Source organism: Electrona antarctica, assembly GCF_951216825.1.
Source record: "Electrona antarctica genome assembly, chromosome: 14".
NCBI lineage: Eukaryota > Metazoa > Chordata > Actinopteri > Myctophiformes > Myctophidae > Electrona > Electrona antarctica.
Window position 1 is genome coordinate 4,398,329 of NC_136795.1, and position 19,992 is coordinate 4,418,320.

Sequence of the window (19,992 nt, forward strand, 5' to 3'; positions counted from 1 at the left end):
GTGGGCACCCCTGGTCTAAATAAATGGGTTAAAGGCGTGGGCACCCCTGGTCTAAATAAATGGGTTAAAGGCGTGGGCACCCCTGGTCTAAATAAATGGGTTAAAGGCGTGGGCACCCCTGGTCTAAATAAATGGGTTAAAGGCGTGGGCACCCCTGGTCTAAATAAATGGGTTAAAGGCGTGGGCACCCCTGGTCTAAATAAATGGGTTAAAGGCGTGGGCACCCCTGGTCTAAATAAATGGGTTAAAGGCGTGGGCACCCCTGGTCTAAATAAATGGGTTAAAGGCGTGGGCACCCCTGGTCTAAATAAATGGGTTAAAGGCGTGGGCACCCCTGGTCTAAATAAATGGGTTAAAGGCGTGGGCACCCCTGGTCTAAATAAATGGGTTAAAGGCGTGGGCACCCCTGGTCTAAATAAATGGGTTAAAGGCGTGGGCACCCCTGGTCTAAATAAATGGGTTAAAGGCGTGGGCACCCCTGGTCTAAATAAATGGGTTAAAGGCGTGGGCACCCCTGGTCTAAATAAATGGGTTAAAGGCGTGGGCACCCCTGGTCTAAATAAATGGGTTAAATTGACATATTGACACAGGATTGATGTGATTGACAGGTTGGATAGTGGATGTCCAGAAGGAGCGAGCTGCGACTACGCCCACAGCTCTGAGGAGCTGCTCGAATGGTTTGAAAGACGGGACTTTCTGAGAAAGAAGCTGTCTAGGGCTCGTGAAGCCGGGCTCATTTTGCCTGACGATTTAGATTTTGGCAAGTACAATTTTCTACTGCAGGACCAGACGCACTAGACCAGAACTGCTACTATTTTTTTTATTAAGGATGACAGTACTGTCTGCTGTTAAACTAGTAGTTATATTTTTGTCAGACACAGGGATTGATAATCGTGCAAATCCTTAGTAGTGGGGTATTGGTAAAATGTGACTATTGTCTACAATTGCAGTGTGTTTTATTATGGCAAAGCTTGCATGAAATATGAAGTAATTTCCCTTTCAAGGCCCCATGTTGAATTTCTTCTCAATGGTATCGCAGTCGCGCCCCCTTTCTTGACGACTAGAGGCCCGGAAGAGAATTCCCAATTCATTTTTCCCATAGACGTTTAAAAAATACATTTATTTAAAGACATTTAAGCCTCGGACAAAGCCAACTCTTGTTGTGACAAATCATGACAATGAACACAATGTTTTCAAATAATTGGAAGAAAACTAAAAAGAAAAAGTGTTGTACCCTGACCTTTTTTTTCTTTATTATTTTATCATTCCAAAACATTGTATCTATTGTCATGATTTGTCACAACAAGAGTTGGCTTTGTCCGAGGCTTAAGGTCTTAAAATAAATACTTTTTCGAAACGTCTATGGGAAAAAATTAATGGGGAATTCTCTTCTGGGCCTCTCGTCGGGGGCGGGAATGCAACGCTCTATGGCTATAAACATTTAAATTCCAATAAGGATGCCTCTAGTATATCAAAATTATGTTGTATCGCAGCACACCTTTCTTTTCTTTGTTGAAATTGTGTTGTACACTATGTACCATATTCATCATCATTGAGAGACTCTTTCCTTCGGCGATCACAGATCACTAGTTCTGACTTGCATACATGTAAACATTGCACTCATGATGTTTTGGTGAAGGTATGTTGGTTTTCATCTCTGATAGTAATTAATAAAGTGTTTATACTGGATGATATAGTTCAGTAAATAATAATAATGAGAAACATTCTAAGTCAAACTGAACTGCTGTTCACTTAAGGCACTGGTGGCACAAAGTGACAGATATTGAGGTCCATATTATATTAATTAATTGTGCTCAAATAGCTATTCATTGATTTAATTGCCATCTGAAAAGAGTATTATCACCATCTGAGAAACCTTTTTGTTGATGTAAAAACCTCTGTGCCTAGGTATGACTTTGCTGCTATGTCATCTTAGGAGAAATGTGTTAACCCATTTTGAGCGGGAACCCCTTTTTGGTGGTTACATACATTATGTTATAATTTAGCTATTGAAAAATAGCAGATCTACAAGCTCATAGTGCGCCACCGAGTGGCGCGCTATGAACTTGTAGGTCTGCTATTTTTGAAAAAATCGTTAAAATGTGCCTCAAATCTTTCAGAAAATTGTCATGATTTAGAAAACCTTTTTTAAAAATTTGTGTTAAATGTCCAATGATGTGCCCTTTAAACCGTTTGTCAGCAAAGAGGGAAATTGCCTTGCGGCAGATGTTGTTGTGAGATGTTTGTAAAAATTATCAGCCTGTGATAACTTGTAGGGTTCTGGGAGCGGGAAGTCATAACTGGGTCACTGCACGGTGAAGTTCAGAATAGTCTTTCAACAGATTGTTTCGGACAAGCAGCCTGACTGGTCTTACTTTCCTTTAAAGCACGTCTGGTAGTGCTTTTGGTTTCTAGTTTCTATACTACAACTCTTGTGGTGACAAGATATGTTGGCAATCTTTTCTTTCTCATGCATCTGATACGTGTAAGCCTGCAAAAACAATGATGTAAACGTTCCAGTAAGGACACGTGCATTGGCATCCTTTTTTTTTATATAAACTTTATAGTGAACTATTGTGGACATTCTCTACTTTCGTTATTATGGGGTGAACCAATGTCACCTGTTCCTTACTGTTCTAAATTATGGGTGGTAAAATCCTGAGAGTTAAAAGTAACGCTAAAATTAACAGGTAACTGATGCAGCCTATCCCCAATTAACCCATTCTGGGCGGGAACCCCTTTTGGTGTTTTAACTAAGCATTATGTTATACCTTAGCTATTGAAAAATAGCAGATCTACAAGCTCATAGCGCGCCACCGAGTGGCGCGCTACGAGCTTGTAGGTCTGCTATTTTTTTTAAATCGTGAAAATGCGGCACAAATCTTTGAATATATATTCTTTCAGAATACTTCAAAAAATATATTTCGACGTCAGGCTTAAACCACTGCAGCTGTGTGTGCTGTTGAGGAAGACTTGAGCCACTATATCTTCTCACACATTAAGATATCACTGAATAAAGGTGTACAAAATATGGGTACATTTCTATTATTGCCAAGTTCAATAGACTACACTGTTAATTAAAACATCCTTGTGGAATCACCATTACAAACAGCCTATAGAAAATGAAGATTAAAGTGCCTTTTTTGTTGTCTTTTTTTTGTGACGGAGATCTTTTGACCAAAATGTTCACTGTTGACAAATAAATAAAACTATTTTTGAGACTTTAAGTCAAGATGCCTCTGTTCCTTCTGGTGCTTCGCAATACAGTCAGTAACTGCTATAATTCCATCTATTATTTTGACTATATTGCAATATTCCTACTCCGCCCTATTTTGGAAAGGAGACAGGATAATGGGGTTAGAGGAGATGTTTGACATTATTTCTGACATGGTTTGTAGGTCTTCCACATGAGGCTGTGCGTGCACGTTGTGGACGACTGGCTCAGGAGGTAGAGCAGGTCGTCCAATGATCCATGGGTCGGCGGTTCGAATCCCGGCTCCTCCTGTCTACATGTCGAAGTGTCCTTGGGCAAGACACTGAACCCCAAATTGCTCCCGATGTGCTGGTTGGTACCTTGCATGGCTTCCGCCGCAATCGGTGTATGAATGTGTGTGTGAATGTAATGCACAATCTATGTAAAGCGCCTTGGATAAATGCACCATTTACCATTTTTTATATTCAGAGCCCTCTGTGACTTCATTGGTATAATATCAATGTGACAAACAAACTAGTCTACACCAGTGGTTCCCAAAGTGGGGTCCGGGGACCCCCAGGGGTACTAGAGGATGTTCCAGGGGGTCCCCAGTTAAATGATAGTTAGGAACCAAATGGACCCTTGTGGGTCTGTAACTCTGAGAGTGTACAAATGGAACCAAATGGACCCTAACGGGTCCATTTGGTTCCATTTGTACACTCCGAACATTGATTTTACAATATTAATTGGGGGTCCCAGAGATAGAAATGCCATTTAATGGGAGTCTGTAGACTAATGCATGTCAAACTGGAGGTCCTTGAAATTAAACGGGTTGAGAATCACTGCTAGAGCCGTAAACATCTTCTCTTATGGGGGGGGGGGGGGGGGGTCCCTGGCATGTCTTTTCAAATGGGGGTCCGTGGGCAAAAAAATGTCAATTTGGGGGTCCTTGACATGAAAAGGTTTGGGAACCACTGGTCTACAGCCAACCAATGGAAGCAGAGCTCAACATGAATAAACAACTGGCAGTGGCTGGCACTTAACTGTGTGACATTTCATTGGTTGTTTTACAATTCCGCTATAACATTCATGAGGATTCCAATTGACACTGTAGGCATTTAGCAGACGCTCTTATCTAGAGGGACTTTAAAGTGCGAGATCGGAGTGAACAGCATGAATCCTAGTCAAAAGCAACAACAGGATAAATAGAGCAGCCTAGTCTAGACATTACGCATTGGTGGCCTCGGTCGGTGCTCATCATGGCAGGTAAATTACTTTAAAAGGAACAAATGGACCATTTGTACACTCACTGGCTAGAGCCGTAAAAATCTTCTCTTATGGGGGTCCCTGTCATATCTTTTCAAATGGGGGTCCGCAGGCTAATTAGTGTCAATTTGGGGGTCCTTGACGTGAAAAGGTTTGGGAACCATTTTTTTATCTCTCTTTTTTATCACTGGTGTAGACAGTTGAAGGCTTGAAGCTGATTATGGCAACTCTGCAAGAAGTTGGATTTTGTCAACTTGACTGTCACATAATGTGACAGTCATTATGTTTGTTTATTTAGAGTATAAATGTGTAATGGACATGTGAGAGGTAGCGTGAAAGTCTTATGTGAACACTCCAGACAGTTTTCATGTTGCTTGATTCAGTATTTAGATATTTGATATTCATTTTAGCTGCCCCGCCCCCTTCCTATACAAACCCATTATAACTTCAAACTCCATTTTAACCATGATGGATTCATCGAAAACACCCAAACGTCTTTATGGTGACTGATGATACTGTCCTTCTAATACGTGAGGGGGCCGTGCTTTTTCATTTACTGTTTTAATTTACGCTATACGTGGTCTGCCACATTTTCCAAAATAATTATGAAAAATAAATGAAAGGCTGTTTTCGATGAATCCGTCATGGTTAAAATGGAGTTTGAAGTTATAATGGGTTTGTATAGGAAGGGGGCGGGGCAGCTAAAATGAATATCAAATATTTAAATACTGAATCAAGCAACATGAAAACTGTCTGGAGTGTTCACATATAAGACTGAGAAGATGATGAAAAGTGAAATATCCCTAGCACACCAAAGGGTCGGGTTGGGACAAAACGGTTTTTAAGGTAGACCACACCAATGCAACTCAATTATTATTATTATTTTTTACATATTGTAAGCTTACGTTTTTGATACATTCAGGCAGGGTTACTTTAGGTCATGGGTCAAGGGTCAGGTCAAGGGACCGGGTTACTAGAGCTCAATGATGTTAGATAGGAAAGTGTGGAGGGCCAACATGGGAGGGCAGGGCCCCAAAGTGGGGTCCGGGGACCCCCAGGGGTACCTGAGGGACTTCCAGGGGGTCCCCAGCTAAATGATAGTTTGGAACCAAATGGACCCTTATGGGTCTGTAACTCAGAGTGTACAATTGGAACCAAATGGACCATTTGTACACTCACTGAGTTTTGACATTGATTTTACAAAATAAATTGGGAGTCCCAGAGATAGAAATGCCATTAAATGGGGGTCCGTAGACTAATGCATATCAAACTGCTGGTCCAAACGGGTTGAGAATCACAGAGCCGTAAAAATCTTCTCTTATGGGGGGTCCCTGGCATATCTTTTCAAATGGGGGTCCGCAGGCTAATTAGTGTCAATTTGGGGGTCCTTGACGTGACCAAGAAAGGGGAAATCTATTAGCCGAAGATTTAGACTCTTGGATTTGATTTGATTTTGACATCATGCATCATGATTTTGACATCAGTTCCGTCATCATTTAGTATACCTTTTGTTTGTTTGTTTTTAAATAGACTGCAGGGGTCTGATTGTTTCATAATGGTAAATGTCAGACTTCTTTTCTTGTCCTCGATTTCCAGCTGTCACTCGCCACTTTATAAAAGCAATACAAATCCCATTTAAAAAAGCAATCAGCAACAGGTAGGTAGAGGCTAGACCTCGTGTTCCAGGGAGATTGGAAGTTCTGGACATCCACTACTCCAGTGGTGGGTGATGAAACATCACTGAAATATATCTGCTGTCTCCTGTCTGCATGATTTCATCATCATTATCATTATTCACTCACTTTAATCGGCCCATTTCTTGACATGCATATGTTCTTGCTTAAATTGCACTTGAACCCTTTTTGTGAAGTTGTATTAATTGTCCTCCCCAGAAGTAGTATATGGAGTATAGGAGTAGAGCCTCTGCATTTGTTACCACTTAATTCACCCATTTATTGGTTGTATAGGGCAGGCTACATAACTAAAGGCATCTGCTCTTCTGGCATTTGTTGGAAGAGTTCCTGGTACTAGAAGTGATGCTTTAAATTGGTATTGCTTGTAAACATTGGAGCAGAAAATAACATAACCCAAATCTGTGATCGGAATAATCTTCAATATTAGGCTATTGATATAGCCTAAAACAAATGAAACAAAAAAAAGATAGGTTAAAGGGATATTTCACTTTCAATTTTTATGGTCATTTCATCGTCTATGAAGTCGTGGCGGAGAGGGTATTCGGCTCGGTGAGCTAAGGGTTGCATCACTGCTTTTTGCAGATTATGTGGTCCTGATGGCACCATCGGTCCAAGACCTTCAGCTCTCACTGTACCGGTTCGCAGCCGAGTGTACGGCGGCTGGGATGAGGATCAGTGTCTCCAAATCTGAGGCCATGGTTCTCAGCAGGCAATGGTGGATTTTGCAGTCCAGGTTAGGAATGAGGCATTACCCCAGGTGAAGGAGTTTAAGTATCTCTGGGTTTTGTTCACAAGTGCAGGACGGAGAAGGAGATCAGCCGGTGAATCGGAGAGGCAGGGGCGGTATTGCAGTCGCTGTACCGCACTGTTGTGACGAAAAGAGAGTTGAGCCAGAAGGCAAAGCTCTCTGTCTTCCGAGCAATCTTCGTTCCTACTCTCACCTATGGTCATGAAGTGTGGGTCATGACCGAAAGAATAAGGTCGCGAATACAAGCGGCCGAAATTAGTTTTCTTCGACGGGTGGCTGGCATCTCCCTTAGAGATAGAGTGAGAAGTTCAGTCACACAAGAGAGACTCTGAGTAGAGTCGCTGATTCTTCACCTGGAAAGGAGCCAGCTTATAGGTGGTTCGGGCATCTGGTTAGGATGCCTCTCGGGCGTCTCCCTAGGGTGGTCCTCGGGGCAGACCAAGGCGCAGTTGGAGGAAATACATCGACTCACTGGCCTTGGAACGTCTCGGGATCCCCCAGGAGAAAGTTACTATAATGTTCACTTCAAACTCCATTTTAACCATGATAGATTCATCGAAAACACCCCTTTCTTGGTTCTGGTGAAGACCCCCCCTCCCCCCAGATAAAGTGAGAGAGAGAGAGAGAGAGATAATAGGATGGAAATGAGATACATATCCCCCCCTCCCATGATGTTCATTTGATAGCCAGTTACAATGACAAACTCCTAAAAAAGATTCCAGAGGAATGACTGACATAAGATACTTATTTCCCCGTATTAAAATGGACATTTTGATATTTATGAAATGAGCTTCTTACAGTGTGGAGAGTTGACATACATAATAGGCTATTGTTATTGTATTCGTGCCATGACTGACCCACTTAACCTAGCTGCTACTTAAATAGCCCTAGTCCATATAACTTGTCGGTCAGTACAGTTACACACCACATCCAGCTGTCATTGCTGTTACACCCCCCCCCCCCCCCCCCCACACACACACACACACACACACTTTTCAGAGAGACAATTAGACAACAATTTATATAGCCTTAGATCAGCTCTTTTTGTCAAGCAAAGACTCAAAGTCCTTCAAGGATCCAAAATGATGTTGCAATAAACAGGCTGCACATGGTGTAAGTGAGTTACAGTTACAGTAGTAGACAGTACAGTAGTAAGGCCTATTAGGTCAGTAGTGCTGCTGCCGCTGGGATGGATTGTTTTTTAATCAATTTACAGAAAGCGCCCTCAGTGTTTGTTGTTTATCCCGCGTGTGGTGAACTCAAAGCCACACAGACATTAGTGGTGATTGGCGAATATGAAATGTTGTCTGCGCCGTTGCATTCTAGAACATTGTGTTCCTGAACTCAACACTTCTGCTAGAAAACCATGCACCGCTCTGCTCTGCTCTCTCTCTCTCTCTCTCTCTCTGTCGCATCGTGCGTGCGAGCGAGCCAGCTGCACCAGCATGCGCGATCACGACAACGTGACAATGTTTTGATTCGACGGGTGCGCGCCCTAAAGCGCATGTAGTCCATTATATTTTGGAAACAATGCAAAAATATGAAATACATAATACATTTACATTAAATACAAAATAATAACGATAGGTTTGTAAAAACAAATATATTTACTTTGTCCTCAGCATGTGAGCATGTAAATACCGGTAGGCTATGTGTTTTATTTAGGCTATAAGCACTTTCTAACATTGTTGTTTACACAATGTTAGAATAACTATTATTATTGTTATTATTATTATTTTAATTATTATTATTTTAATTGTTATTATTTTAATTGTTATTATTTTAATTGTTATTATAATTATTATTATAATTATAATTATAATTATAATTATTATTATCAGAAAAGGGCGCGCTCAGTGAAAAGGGCGCGCTCAGTGAATAATAATAATAATATTATTATTATTCACTGAGCGCGCCCTTTTCTGATCGTCCACCACCACCGCCTCGCATTGCACGTGTCGTAACCACGCCCCCAGACAGCTTGTACTTTACCGTGAGTGGGCGCTGGCTGGAGGCACGTGTATGGCCACGAGTAGGCAATGTTCTCCTTGTGGAAGGAAAGCTACTACTACTACCCGGTCCCTAACCCCAGTATACCTTCACTGACTTCACCTCCTCGCTGACAACGAGAAGGTACATATTATAATAGATAATTCTGACAACAAGAATGACATATTATGGTGTAGTATTATAGACGTTAGGGGCAGATTTAGTTGTTTCTATGTGGTCTTTAGTTGTTAATAGTGAACTGCTTGCCGTGCTTGGCCACGGAGGCGCGGCGCAGCGCTTCTCTTTCCGACTGTGAGTGTGTGTGTGAGAGAGGAATAAGTGGACCATTGACTGTCTGCACTAACGTTAATGTGTCTCCTCTGTACATTAATGTGCTGCCTGCTGTGCTGCTGCTCTCTGCATGACATGAGACTGAATGTTCTCTTGTTGCAGTTCACGTTTTGCGCGTATATTGTTCTGTGTGTGGACAGCTGGGGCCAATAGGCATCCCCGGTGCTACTACACAGAGACACACCCCCCTCCCTGTGCAGTGTATTCTACTGCACTTTGAATAGCCGTTCATATACTAGGTATCCAGTGGTGTAAATAAGTAACTAAGTCAATTTACTGTACTGTACTTAAATACAAATGTTGAGGAATTTATACTTTACTTGAGTATTTCCAATTTCCAATACTTTTACTTCTACTGCTGCACTGCATCTCAGGTAAATATTGTACTTTTAACTTCACTACATCTATTAGAAAACAGTTACTATAGTTACTAACTTTGTAGATTTTGATCACAAAACATACAGTAACCACTTCAGCCATATATAGCCTACATTGATGCCAATACTTTCGTATAGGCCTACTTTTACTCAAGTACATTTTGAATTCTGGACTCTTGTAACGGAGTAGCAGCCTGTTATAGTTCTACATTGCGGTACTTAGTTTTAATGTAATGGTACATATAGGCTATTATATTAGGCTTGAAGTCCTGGCACACATCGTGCACATTTATATAGGCTGCACATGCGGCCAATCGGAACCTACTATTTCGCGTGGAGGCGTGGCACACAGCTCAGTGGGTACCGAGGCAGACTGGTAGGTGTAGTGTTGTTTTGTCTCCTAAAGTGTCAATGTTGACAAACAGGTCTAAACGCTTCAACGGACAAGTAAAAATAGACTAAGGAGCTGGAAGGAAGGAGCCACAAACCTATTTTTTTCTTCTTCTCCCATCGCTATAGAATCGTTTGACTGCGATTTGCAACAATGCCTGGAAAAGCCACAATTGCCCTGGCAATTCAACCGTGCAGAGCGGGTCTGCAGAAATCCTTCCCGTTTGTTTTAAAGAAGATCATGGACATCCCCCCTCCTAACATCCTGGAGGAAGGCGATGATGGTAAGTCAAGTTGAGGATGAATTGGAGAAAGAGACAATTGCATTTATATTCCACACCCTGTGGTATCTGTGCGAGTTTGTTAACGGTTTGATTTAGAAACTAAAAGGTGAAGTCTATTCTGCTTTCACATATATATATATATATATATATATATATATATATATATATATATATATATATATATATATATATACGTTCCACGATTCAAGTGAATTTCGTTTTGTATAGGGTTTTAGGGGTTGGTTTCTGATTTATAAAATGAATAACGTTTTTGCTTTGAGTTAGAAGGACGGTCCCCAATCCCCATGTGCTGTTGTGCCAAACCCCCTCAGTGTTAACACTATAGGTCGCGCTAGAGTGAGAGGCACGGCTGCAAGGGAAAAAAGAACAAAAAGTTCTAGCTGTTCCCTGCTGGTCCTCGAGTGGTGCATGCTCGACACAGAGGCGACGCGAGACGATCAGCTCGTTGCCTTTACAACGAAGCGATTCATTGAATATTATTTTATCGCCAAATTTGGAATTAGGCTGTGTTTAGCAGAATTGTGCCTATGGCTATATGGGTGCAACTTGCACGTTCCAGTTCCTCTCTCAGACCTTTCTCTTGTCTTTAATTCCATGCTGTCCTCCCTTTCTTTTTGTCTGTAAACACCCCCCCCCCATCCTCCCCCCCTCACACCACCACCACCATGCCTTCCCAGTCATCCCGTTTATATTAATGTGTGTGGCCTATGTTACTAATTAGTAACGAACTAATAAATAAAGTAATTACTATGTAATTACTATGGGACATTCTGAGTAATTACTAGTAATTACTATGTAAATATGATGCATCAGTAGTGTGTGCTGTTTTTTTTGCCCCCCCCCCCCCCCCCAAAAAAACCATACACTCGTTAAAAGGCTAATTGAGTTCAAGATAGGCTCACAGATTTGAATTTCATCAGATTGCACAATATTACAATCATCTGCTCTATATCCTTAATTTCCTTCCATTCATTTTTTAGACATTGAGAAAGAGAAGCTGTGTTCCTCTGAGGACGTGGAGGGTGGCGGCGGTGGCGGAGGAGGGGTGGGAATCGTCATCACCGCCGGTGGTGTCATCTCTGGAGGAACGCCGGGAATTGGCGGTGGGAACGGCGGCGGCGTATCGGCCTCCCTGACCCCGGCCATCTGGGAGAAGACCATCCCCTACGACGGGGAGACGTTCCACCTGGAGTACATGGACCTGGACGAGTTCCTCCTGGAGAACGGCATCCCCGTCACCCTGGAGGAGGAGGAGCTGCTGAAATCGCTGACCACGGAGGATGGCAAAGTGAAGTGTGTCCCCAAGGTGAGCGCTGTCGCCGCTGCTGTCGTCGCCGCTCCCTTGACTAACACGTCGGAGGAGGACTCCTCGACACTGGACACACACGCTACGGACGCAGCCGCGGAGGTCGGCTCCGACGAGCCGGAGGAACTGGTGACGGTCACCACTCTCATGCCGGTCAAAGAGGTGAAGGAGGAGCAGGAGGACGAGGAGGAGGAGGATGAGGAAGAGGAAGAGGGAGATGAAGATGAGGGAGAAGAAGACCAGGAGTCTTTGTGTGGGGAGGTCGAGGCAGAGGTGGAGGTGAAGGAGCGAAAATCAGGTGAGCGGTCTATTGGGTTCAGAATCATCTTTATTGTCACATCACAGTTTTACAAGTGGGTTGACAGTTTGCCTTGCTGCTGAGGTGAATGCTCAGAGATGGACGCACACACACACACACGCACACACACACTCACACGTTAAATAGATACATCATAATAATTATTATTTTTTTGCCTCCCCTTAGCCAGGAGGAGGCAGTTTAGAGACCTGGATTACTGCATGTTTTTTGTGAGGGTACCTATCCTATAGGCCTAGGGGACAGGGAGAACATGCAAACTCTACACAGAAAGGCCCTTTCGCCAACCCCACCCAGGGTATGGGCGCCGAGGAGAGAACACTCCCCCAGCGTCCCCAGCAGGAATCGAACCCAGGACCTTCTACCTTAAGCCAGTGAAAATGCATCAAAACAAATCAAATGGCAATGCTGATGTCAAATGTGCTGAACTGCCTTTTTAAGTACGAGATTTATGTAAATACATAACATTTCCCTGAGGTGAAATCTAAGTTGTTCCCTTCAAAAGTTGACTTCCTTTGGACATGTGATTTCTCTGCAGAACACTGAAGATGTGCAATCTGACACACACACACACACACACACACACACACACACACACACACACACACACACACACACACACACACACACTGTATGTACTACATGTACAGGCACATACAGTAGGAGTACATTCTGTACTGAAATACACATGACACTGAGATGGGATAGTTGAGCTCTGACTTTTCTATGTTGGACCCTGGTTGGACCCCAACTCAACTGATTTATTGTCCACTATGTTGGACCCTGGTTGGACCCCAACTCAACTGATTTATTGTCCACGTGACTGCCATTGAGTTTACCCTCAAGTTTATTCCAATCCGTAAGGGGGAAAATGCACTTCACACAGTTAGTTAGGCCCCATTTACACTGGCAGACAAATCTAGCCTGAATCAGATCTGTGCCACATCAAGATTGAAATCCGATTGCTTTAAATGGTCACATGACTCATTTAGACAAATCAGATTCCAATCTGAATGTGGCTCAGATCTGATTCAGGCTAGATTTGTCTGCCAGTGTAAATGGAGCCTTAGTTGCTGTGAGAGTGAGGTCTAGCCAACACCAACTCGGGATTCCTGGATCGCTGCCCTCCACAAATTCCTATCCAACATCAGGTTCTTGAGCTCTGCAGTGTTGTCAGCCAAGCTGTCGCGCCGCAGCACGTCTACATAAGTGGCACGCTTCTTTCCCCTCCTGGCTTTGCCCTGGGTTGGCTCCCATAGGGTCAATTTACTTGCCTCAAGTTCTGGGTGCCTGACGCAGTGCCCTGCCAGCCTCATCCTTCTCTCTCTGACTTTGTCCGTGACGCGTGGTAGGTTCCCATAGAGGTCCACATTTCTGATGGGGTCCGTCCACGTGACACCTAGTGCCATTCGTAGCATTCTTGTGTAGACTCCATCCAGGGCTTTTTCCTGTTGTACTGTGAGTACCAGCTCAGTGGCCTTGTGGTTAGAGTGTCCGCCCTGAGACTGGGAGGTCGGGGTTCGATCCCCGGCCGGGTCATACCAAAGACTCTAAAAATGGGACCCAGTGCCTCCCTGCTTGACACTCAGCATCAAGGGTTGGATTGGGGGTAAGTCCCTGCGACATACTTGCGTCATGTCCAGGGGGTGTACTTGTACATCAAGCTGCCTCACGCTACAGAAACAGGAGATAGGCTCCTACCCCTATGGGCCTCATGGCTCGGCAAGGCTACTTACTTACTGTGAGTACAACTGTGAGTACTGTGACTTCACACAAACTAACACAAACTAGTTCCTCAAAAGCTTTTTCTGCTTCCTGCAAATTATTAAGGCGTTTGAACAGCATTGTATGTTATGCTGTATGATACAACACTGTATGATACACAGGAGAACACTTTAATACGCCATAATAATAATAATCAAGTAAAAAATAAATAAAGCTTTCTTGCAGCGCCAACTTTATATACAGTACTTTACTTAAACTCTCTGTTATTTGCATAGATATAAAATAGTATAGATGAATCATTAGGTACTGTACCGTGCTTACGTGTACATAGACAGCTACTGTGCTGGGGGACCCGGTGATGCGTATTGCTATATCATAATCAACATGTCATTATATCGAACACACTTGTGACAGCGGCCCCCCTGGATTGGTTACCTCCTCTTTTATGTTTTGACACAGAGGCACAGCGTTGATAATATGAATGTTTATGTCTGTTCCATTTGTCTTGCTTTCCCCCCTAGAACCTCGAAACTCACCCTCCCCTATTGATCCGGAGGCCATTGAGGTGGATATTAATTTCCAGCCGGACCCCACAGACCTGGTGCTTTCCAGCGTTCCCGGAGGAGAGCTGTTCAACCCACGCAAACACAAGTTCTCCGACGAGGAGCTCAAACCACAGCCGATGATCAAGAAGGCAAAGAAGGTGTACGTCCCAAACGAACAGAAGGTTCGATGATTGGTTCATTCACACTAGTATGCAAATGTAGTGACAAAAACCTCACCCTAGAAGATGTTCAGTGTTGCTCACACATAGATCGCTTAACCCATTTAGGCCTGACGTCGAAATTTAAAAAATGTCTTCTAAATCCTGACAGTTTTCTGAAAAACTCATGTTTCTATATCCGTGGTTCTCAAACATATTCATGTCAAGGACCCCAAATATTATGACATTGGCCGCCGACCCCCATCTGAAAATATGTTGTTCCAGGGACCCTCCCAGTAGCAAAGATTTGAGTTAAAAACTCGCTCTGTAACAATATATATTCAAAGATTTCAGGCACATTTTCACGATTTTTCAAAAATAGCAGATCTACAAGTTCATAGCGCGCCACTCGGTGGCGCGCTATGAGCTTGTAGATCTGCTATTTTTCAATAGCTATAGTATAACATAATGCTTAAAACGCCAAAAGGAGTTCCCGCCCAGAATGGGATAAAGACCACAAATAGGCTTCAGATGCTGTGTATATCGGCGACAGGTTTCGGTCACAAAGCTTTTTTTTATCAATCCACTATGGTGAGCAACATTAGACATACTTCTCCTTTCCTTATTTATCTATCTTAGTGTCAGGTTTGCCTTACAAACCTTTTATTCTGGCAGACAGGAGGACAGTGATTATTAATAATTTATAAATTACTGGGTTGTTGATATCTAATGGTAGTTCATTATCTATCAATGACATGTTATGTATGACAGGTAAAGGTAATTAGTGGTGAGTTTAGGAAATTATAAATGAATAGTAATGTGTTATAAAAGGATCAGATAGATTGTTCTCACTATTAATAGTAAACTATTAATATCCTGTTGCCTGAAATAGCAAGTGTATGCAATGGTTTTGAGATGGGTGGCTCTACATCACCATGTTTGAGATGGGTGGCTCTACATCACCATGTTTGAGATGGGTGGCTCTACATCACCATGGTTTTGAGATGGGTGGCTCTACATCACCATGTTTGAGATGGGTGGCTCTACATCACCATGGTTTTGAGATGGGTGGCTCTACATCACCATGGTTTTGAGATGGGTGGCTCTACATCACCATGGTTTTGAGATGGGTGGCTCTACATCACCATGGTTTTGAGATGGGTGGCTCTACATCACCATGGTTTTGAGATGGGTGGCTCTACAACATCACCATGGTTTTGAGATGGGTGGCTCTACAACATCACCATGGTTTTGAGATGGGTGGCTCTGCATCACCATGGTTTTGAGACGGGTGGCTCTACATCACCATGGTTTTGAGATGGGTGGCTCTACATCACCATGGTTTTGAGATGGGTGGCTCTGCATCACCATGGTTTTGAGATGGGTGGCTCTACATCACCATGGTTTTGAGATGGGTGGCTCTACATCACCATGGTTTTGAGATGGGTGGCTCTACATCACCATGGTTTTGAGATGGGTGGCTCTGCATCACCATGGTTTTGAGACGGGTGGCTCTACATCACCATGGTTTTGAGATGGGTGGCTCTACATCACCATGGTTTTGAGATGGGTGGCTCTGCATCACCATGGTTTTGAGATGGGTGGCTCTACATCACCATGGTTTTGAGATGGGTGGCTCTACATCACCATGGTTTTGAGATGGGTGGCTCTACATCACCATGGTTTTGAGATGGGTGGCTCTACATCACCATGTTTGTGATAATTGGACGGGACAAGATTATAGCACTACTGTTGCACGCAGAGGCTTGAAACGAACAATAAAGGCATGCTGGGGATTAAAGATCAACGATATGGGGGATGTTCTCACAACACAGATGTCTGTTGTAATGTCGTCATCTGTCCCTCAAATCCTCTGTTGTTAACTTTTATATCTGACTCCTGTTCTCTCTCTCTCTCTCTCTCTCTCTCTCTCTCTCTCTCTCTCTCTCTCTCTCTCTCTCTCTCTCCCTCTCTCCCTCTCTCTCTCCATCAGGATGATAAGTACTGGTGTCGGCGGAAGAAAAACAATGTGGCGGCCAAGCGGTCCCGCGACGCCCGGCGCCTCAAAGAGAATCAGATCACGGTGCGCGCCTCTTTCCTGGAACGGGAGAACGCAGCGCTGCGGCAGCAGGTGTCCGAGCTGCGCAAGGACTGTGGCCGCTGCAAGAACGTCCTGGCGCGGTACGAAGCCAAGTACGGGCCGCTGTAAAAGACCCTGAGCAACCTTCTTCTTCTTCTTCTTCTGAAGTATCAAAGAATCACGAGACAGAAAAGAACTCCCTCCCCCCGCTGAATACAACACAGACACAACAAACACCAAGGGAAGATTGAAAAAAAGTAACTGCTGTCATTGTTGACCACCGGTCGCTGCGCCGAGCTCCAGGTGCTCCTGCCAACATGATGGTCGTGGAGTTGTGGATACAGACGGGCAGGCGGTGAGGCAGCTATATACAGGAGCAGCAGTGGGCGCAGGAAGGTCTGTGGAGAGCGCCTGGCTCCTACACTTGTAGAGGAAAGGAAACACGGTGGTTCTGGGCAGTCACACTGTCAAACATACAGGGAAAAATATGCAAACATTTCATTACCACTGACTGGTCCGTCTGAATGGGTTATCGAAAGTCAGGAGATGAGAGAGCGAAATGAATATGGCTTGCATAAAAAGGACGCTGGCCTTTAAATGCACACATGCAAATATGTACTAACATGCAGCAATTAGTTTCTGAGTGGACCAAAGCATGGGTGGCATACAGTAAGTTGTGAATATTCAAAGACACACTTCTTCAATTCTGGTACCCTTCCCCCTGTCACTCACTTACAGTTGTACATTTGAGCCTTGGCTCAAAAGAATGACATGTTGAAATCATGATTTATTCACTCTGGGGCAGGAGAGGAACTGATGAATACATATTAATAGAAAAAGATTGGAGGACAGACCCAACCTGAGAAAGAGGGGAAGACGAGTCTAGGGAGGTAAAGAGCTAAAGTACCCAGCCATGGGAGAGGTATTAAAGGGAGTTGGTAAGCAGTGCAATTCAGTCATAGTTCTTCCTTCTGCAGTAGCCGTGGCGTGTAACACATACACACAGATGTGTGTCTTGTACCAAACATTCACACAGCACGCAAAAAACTTGAAAGAACTTGTGTATATATTCTTATCCCCACACCATCTAGATGTGTGTAAACATTGTTTTTGTTGCACTCTTCCTTGGAACGCGACACAGTGTGCGAGGATTCAATATCACAGTGGTGAAGATGGGTGTACTGATACCACATGGGGTGAGACCTGAGAGTTAAAAACAAAACAAAAAAACAATGCATGTTCTAAAATATTGTTTTTATTTTTTTTTGTTTCTTTAAAAAAAAAACTATAACAGCTTCCAGTGTCTCACACAGAGTTTCTAAAACAAGACCATTGGGGATTTCCCCAATAATGACTTTTATTATGAAAAGGAGGCTAAAAATGTGTTCAGTTTTATGCTCAGTATGTCACTGCCCGTTGATGAAGGCGATTCATCGTCATGATGTTGGGTGATTTCCCGTTGATGATGGCGATTCATCATGATGATGTTGGGTGATTTCCCGGTTTGCCCTCACAGGTGGAGGGGTATAGTATAATGTAGACCTGTTTATTTTACTGCACACTGCAGGTGGGGGGGGGGGGGGGGGGGGGGGGGGGGCACTCGAGCCACTGCCATGGTGTAGTGAAGGCTGGATTTATTTTCTTTTTTGCCAGACCCAAAGATGTCTGCTCTTGATGCTTGTAAATAAATGACTACCGGTATGTCATTGTCTTCTTTCCCCCCCCCCTTCCCTTGTGAGACAGGGATTCTGTTATTAACCTAATGACAGGGATTCTGTTATTAACCTAATGAAAGGGATTCTGTTATTAACCTAATGACAGGGATTCTGTTTTTAACCTAATGAAATCACTTATGTTTGCCAAATATACCCACGATATGAAGAGTGCTGTATTTATTCTAAATGGTAATGATGATGTAAAAAGGCATCCATTGATTGTGATGTGTCAGATAAGTCAGGTTATTATATATTTCCATTGAGGAACAATACTCTCAACTTAACCAATGACAACGCAGGGACTTCAAAGGGTAAACTGTGCTTTTGAACTCTTTTTTTTTAACAGCTTTATAACAAAACCCCCAACATTTATTATATGGGAATCATTTTCTTTTTTTAATATGTAAACTTAGTACAGGGCAGACATTTACCTCAGACAACACTTCTTTCATGAAAAGCTTCAACAGTAAAGATTTTAAGAAAATGGTAATCTTTGGTTTCTTGTGTTTCATCATGGCTACCACAAGCAATGTTGGTTGGTATAGAGAGCACACCTCAGGCAGCTTAGCTTAGTTTGGAAAAACTAAGCGTCAGAAATGTATGATTTTAGAGTTCTGTTTGCCAAAGTGGGTGTGTCTGTATAAATTAGTAAATACATGACAGACTGTTAAGCAATGGGACTCAACATCTCATCTCAAGTGTCTTCAGCTGATAGAGACTATTGTCAGCTTGTGCTCATTATTGACGTTGTAAAGTTGCAGACGTAAAACGTATGGCAATAATTACTCAATGATATTCAGTGCTTGTTTTTAATGTTTGTTTTGTTTTTCAATGATGTTATTATGTAAAGTCGCTATGATATTAAATGGACAAAATGCCCCCAAAGTCATTTGTGCTTCCAGTTTAGATCCCTGTAGTTTGGGATTATGCTGCATGAAAATCCAGTAAAATTGTCTTTCTGCATATTTTACACCAAGTGTACTTACTGTCTTTAAAAGTCACACTGAAACAGTTGACATTGAAATAGTTGTTATCGGATGGGTATATTCATACATCTGTGCCGACATTAGCAAAATATATTTTCTAGACATACAACTACTTCCTTTGTTTTAATGACTTGCATTGTAGCGCCACCTCATGCATCGTGCGGTCAGTGTTTGACCTTGGGGCGAACATCAGTTGAAAACAAATGGCTTTGATCACTGTGTTGATTGCTTTTAATTTACTAAAATTCTGTCCTTATATAAATACACTGGACTGTGTCAGTGCTTCTGTGATGGTACATTACGTTGTTGTTTTTTGTTCCTGATGGTCCAGTATAATAGATATTTTTTCAGTGAGGTGGTTTTGCATTGACATTCAAACTCAAAACGTGATTGCGTTATGCTGTTTGTACATACTATATGGCTCATGGACGGAAACGTCTTGTTACTTTCTATCCAAATGAAAATGAAATGTCTTCTGCACAAGACTCATTAAAGGTACTGGTTGATAGAGCCTATTTGAATACAATAAATCACAGTCATATTAATATAATGTCATTTGTAGCCTTCACCTTTTTCTACTTATAGCTATAATACTCGTGAAACTGCAGCTATCAAAAAATATTTTAACTTTTTTGTTCGTGAGGATCAGTCTAATTTTCTCAGTTTTATATGATGAATTTTGTTGTGATTTCTATTGTCCTTACAGGTATAGGACAAGTGTGATAGCAGTACCATGTCCTAACTGTATCTTGTATCATGCATATTAAATAAAGTAGAATCTAATGGAACACGAGCTGCTCTGTTGACCTTGCCTGAATCATCGACCAACTGCGGTAGCTTTGGCCAGC

At 42.8% G+C, this 19,992-nt stretch overlaps 2 protein-coding genes across 4 annotated transcripts in view; both read left to right on the forward strand.

Annotated features, from left to right (window-relative positions):
- Nucleotides 1–3,234, forward strand: part of LOC306936659 (zinc finger CCCH domain-containing protein 7B-like) — a 33,967-nt gene extending 30,733 nt beyond the window's left edge. For 2 of the 3 annotated variants that reach the window (XM_079520244.1, XM_079520245.1), the window contains one exon: nt 609–3,234. In XM_079520244.1, coding sequence (XP_079376370.1) covers nt 609–798 — 190 coding nt within the window. In that variant the 3' untranslated portion in view covers nt 799–3,234. The remainder of the gene's footprint in view (nt 1–608) is intronic. The other variant, XR_013791517.1, reaches the window with a different exon arrangement.
- Nucleotides 3,235–9,483: 6,249 nt separating this feature from the next.
- tefb (TEF transcription factor, PAR bZIP family member b) lies at nt 9,484–19,654 on the forward strand. Its single transcript, XM_079521343.1, has 5 exons — nt 9,484–9,615; nt 10,138–10,292; nt 11,294–11,917; nt 14,182–14,387; nt 16,357–19,654. Exons 2-5 carry the CDS (start codon nt 10,163–10,165, stop codon nt 16,570–16,572), a joined length of 1,176 nt encoding a protein of 391 aa, XP_079377469.1. The 5' UTR covers nt 9,484–9,615; nt 10,138–10,162; the 3' UTR covers nt 16,573–19,654.
- The last annotated feature ends 338 nt before the right edge of the window (nt 19,655–19,992 follow it).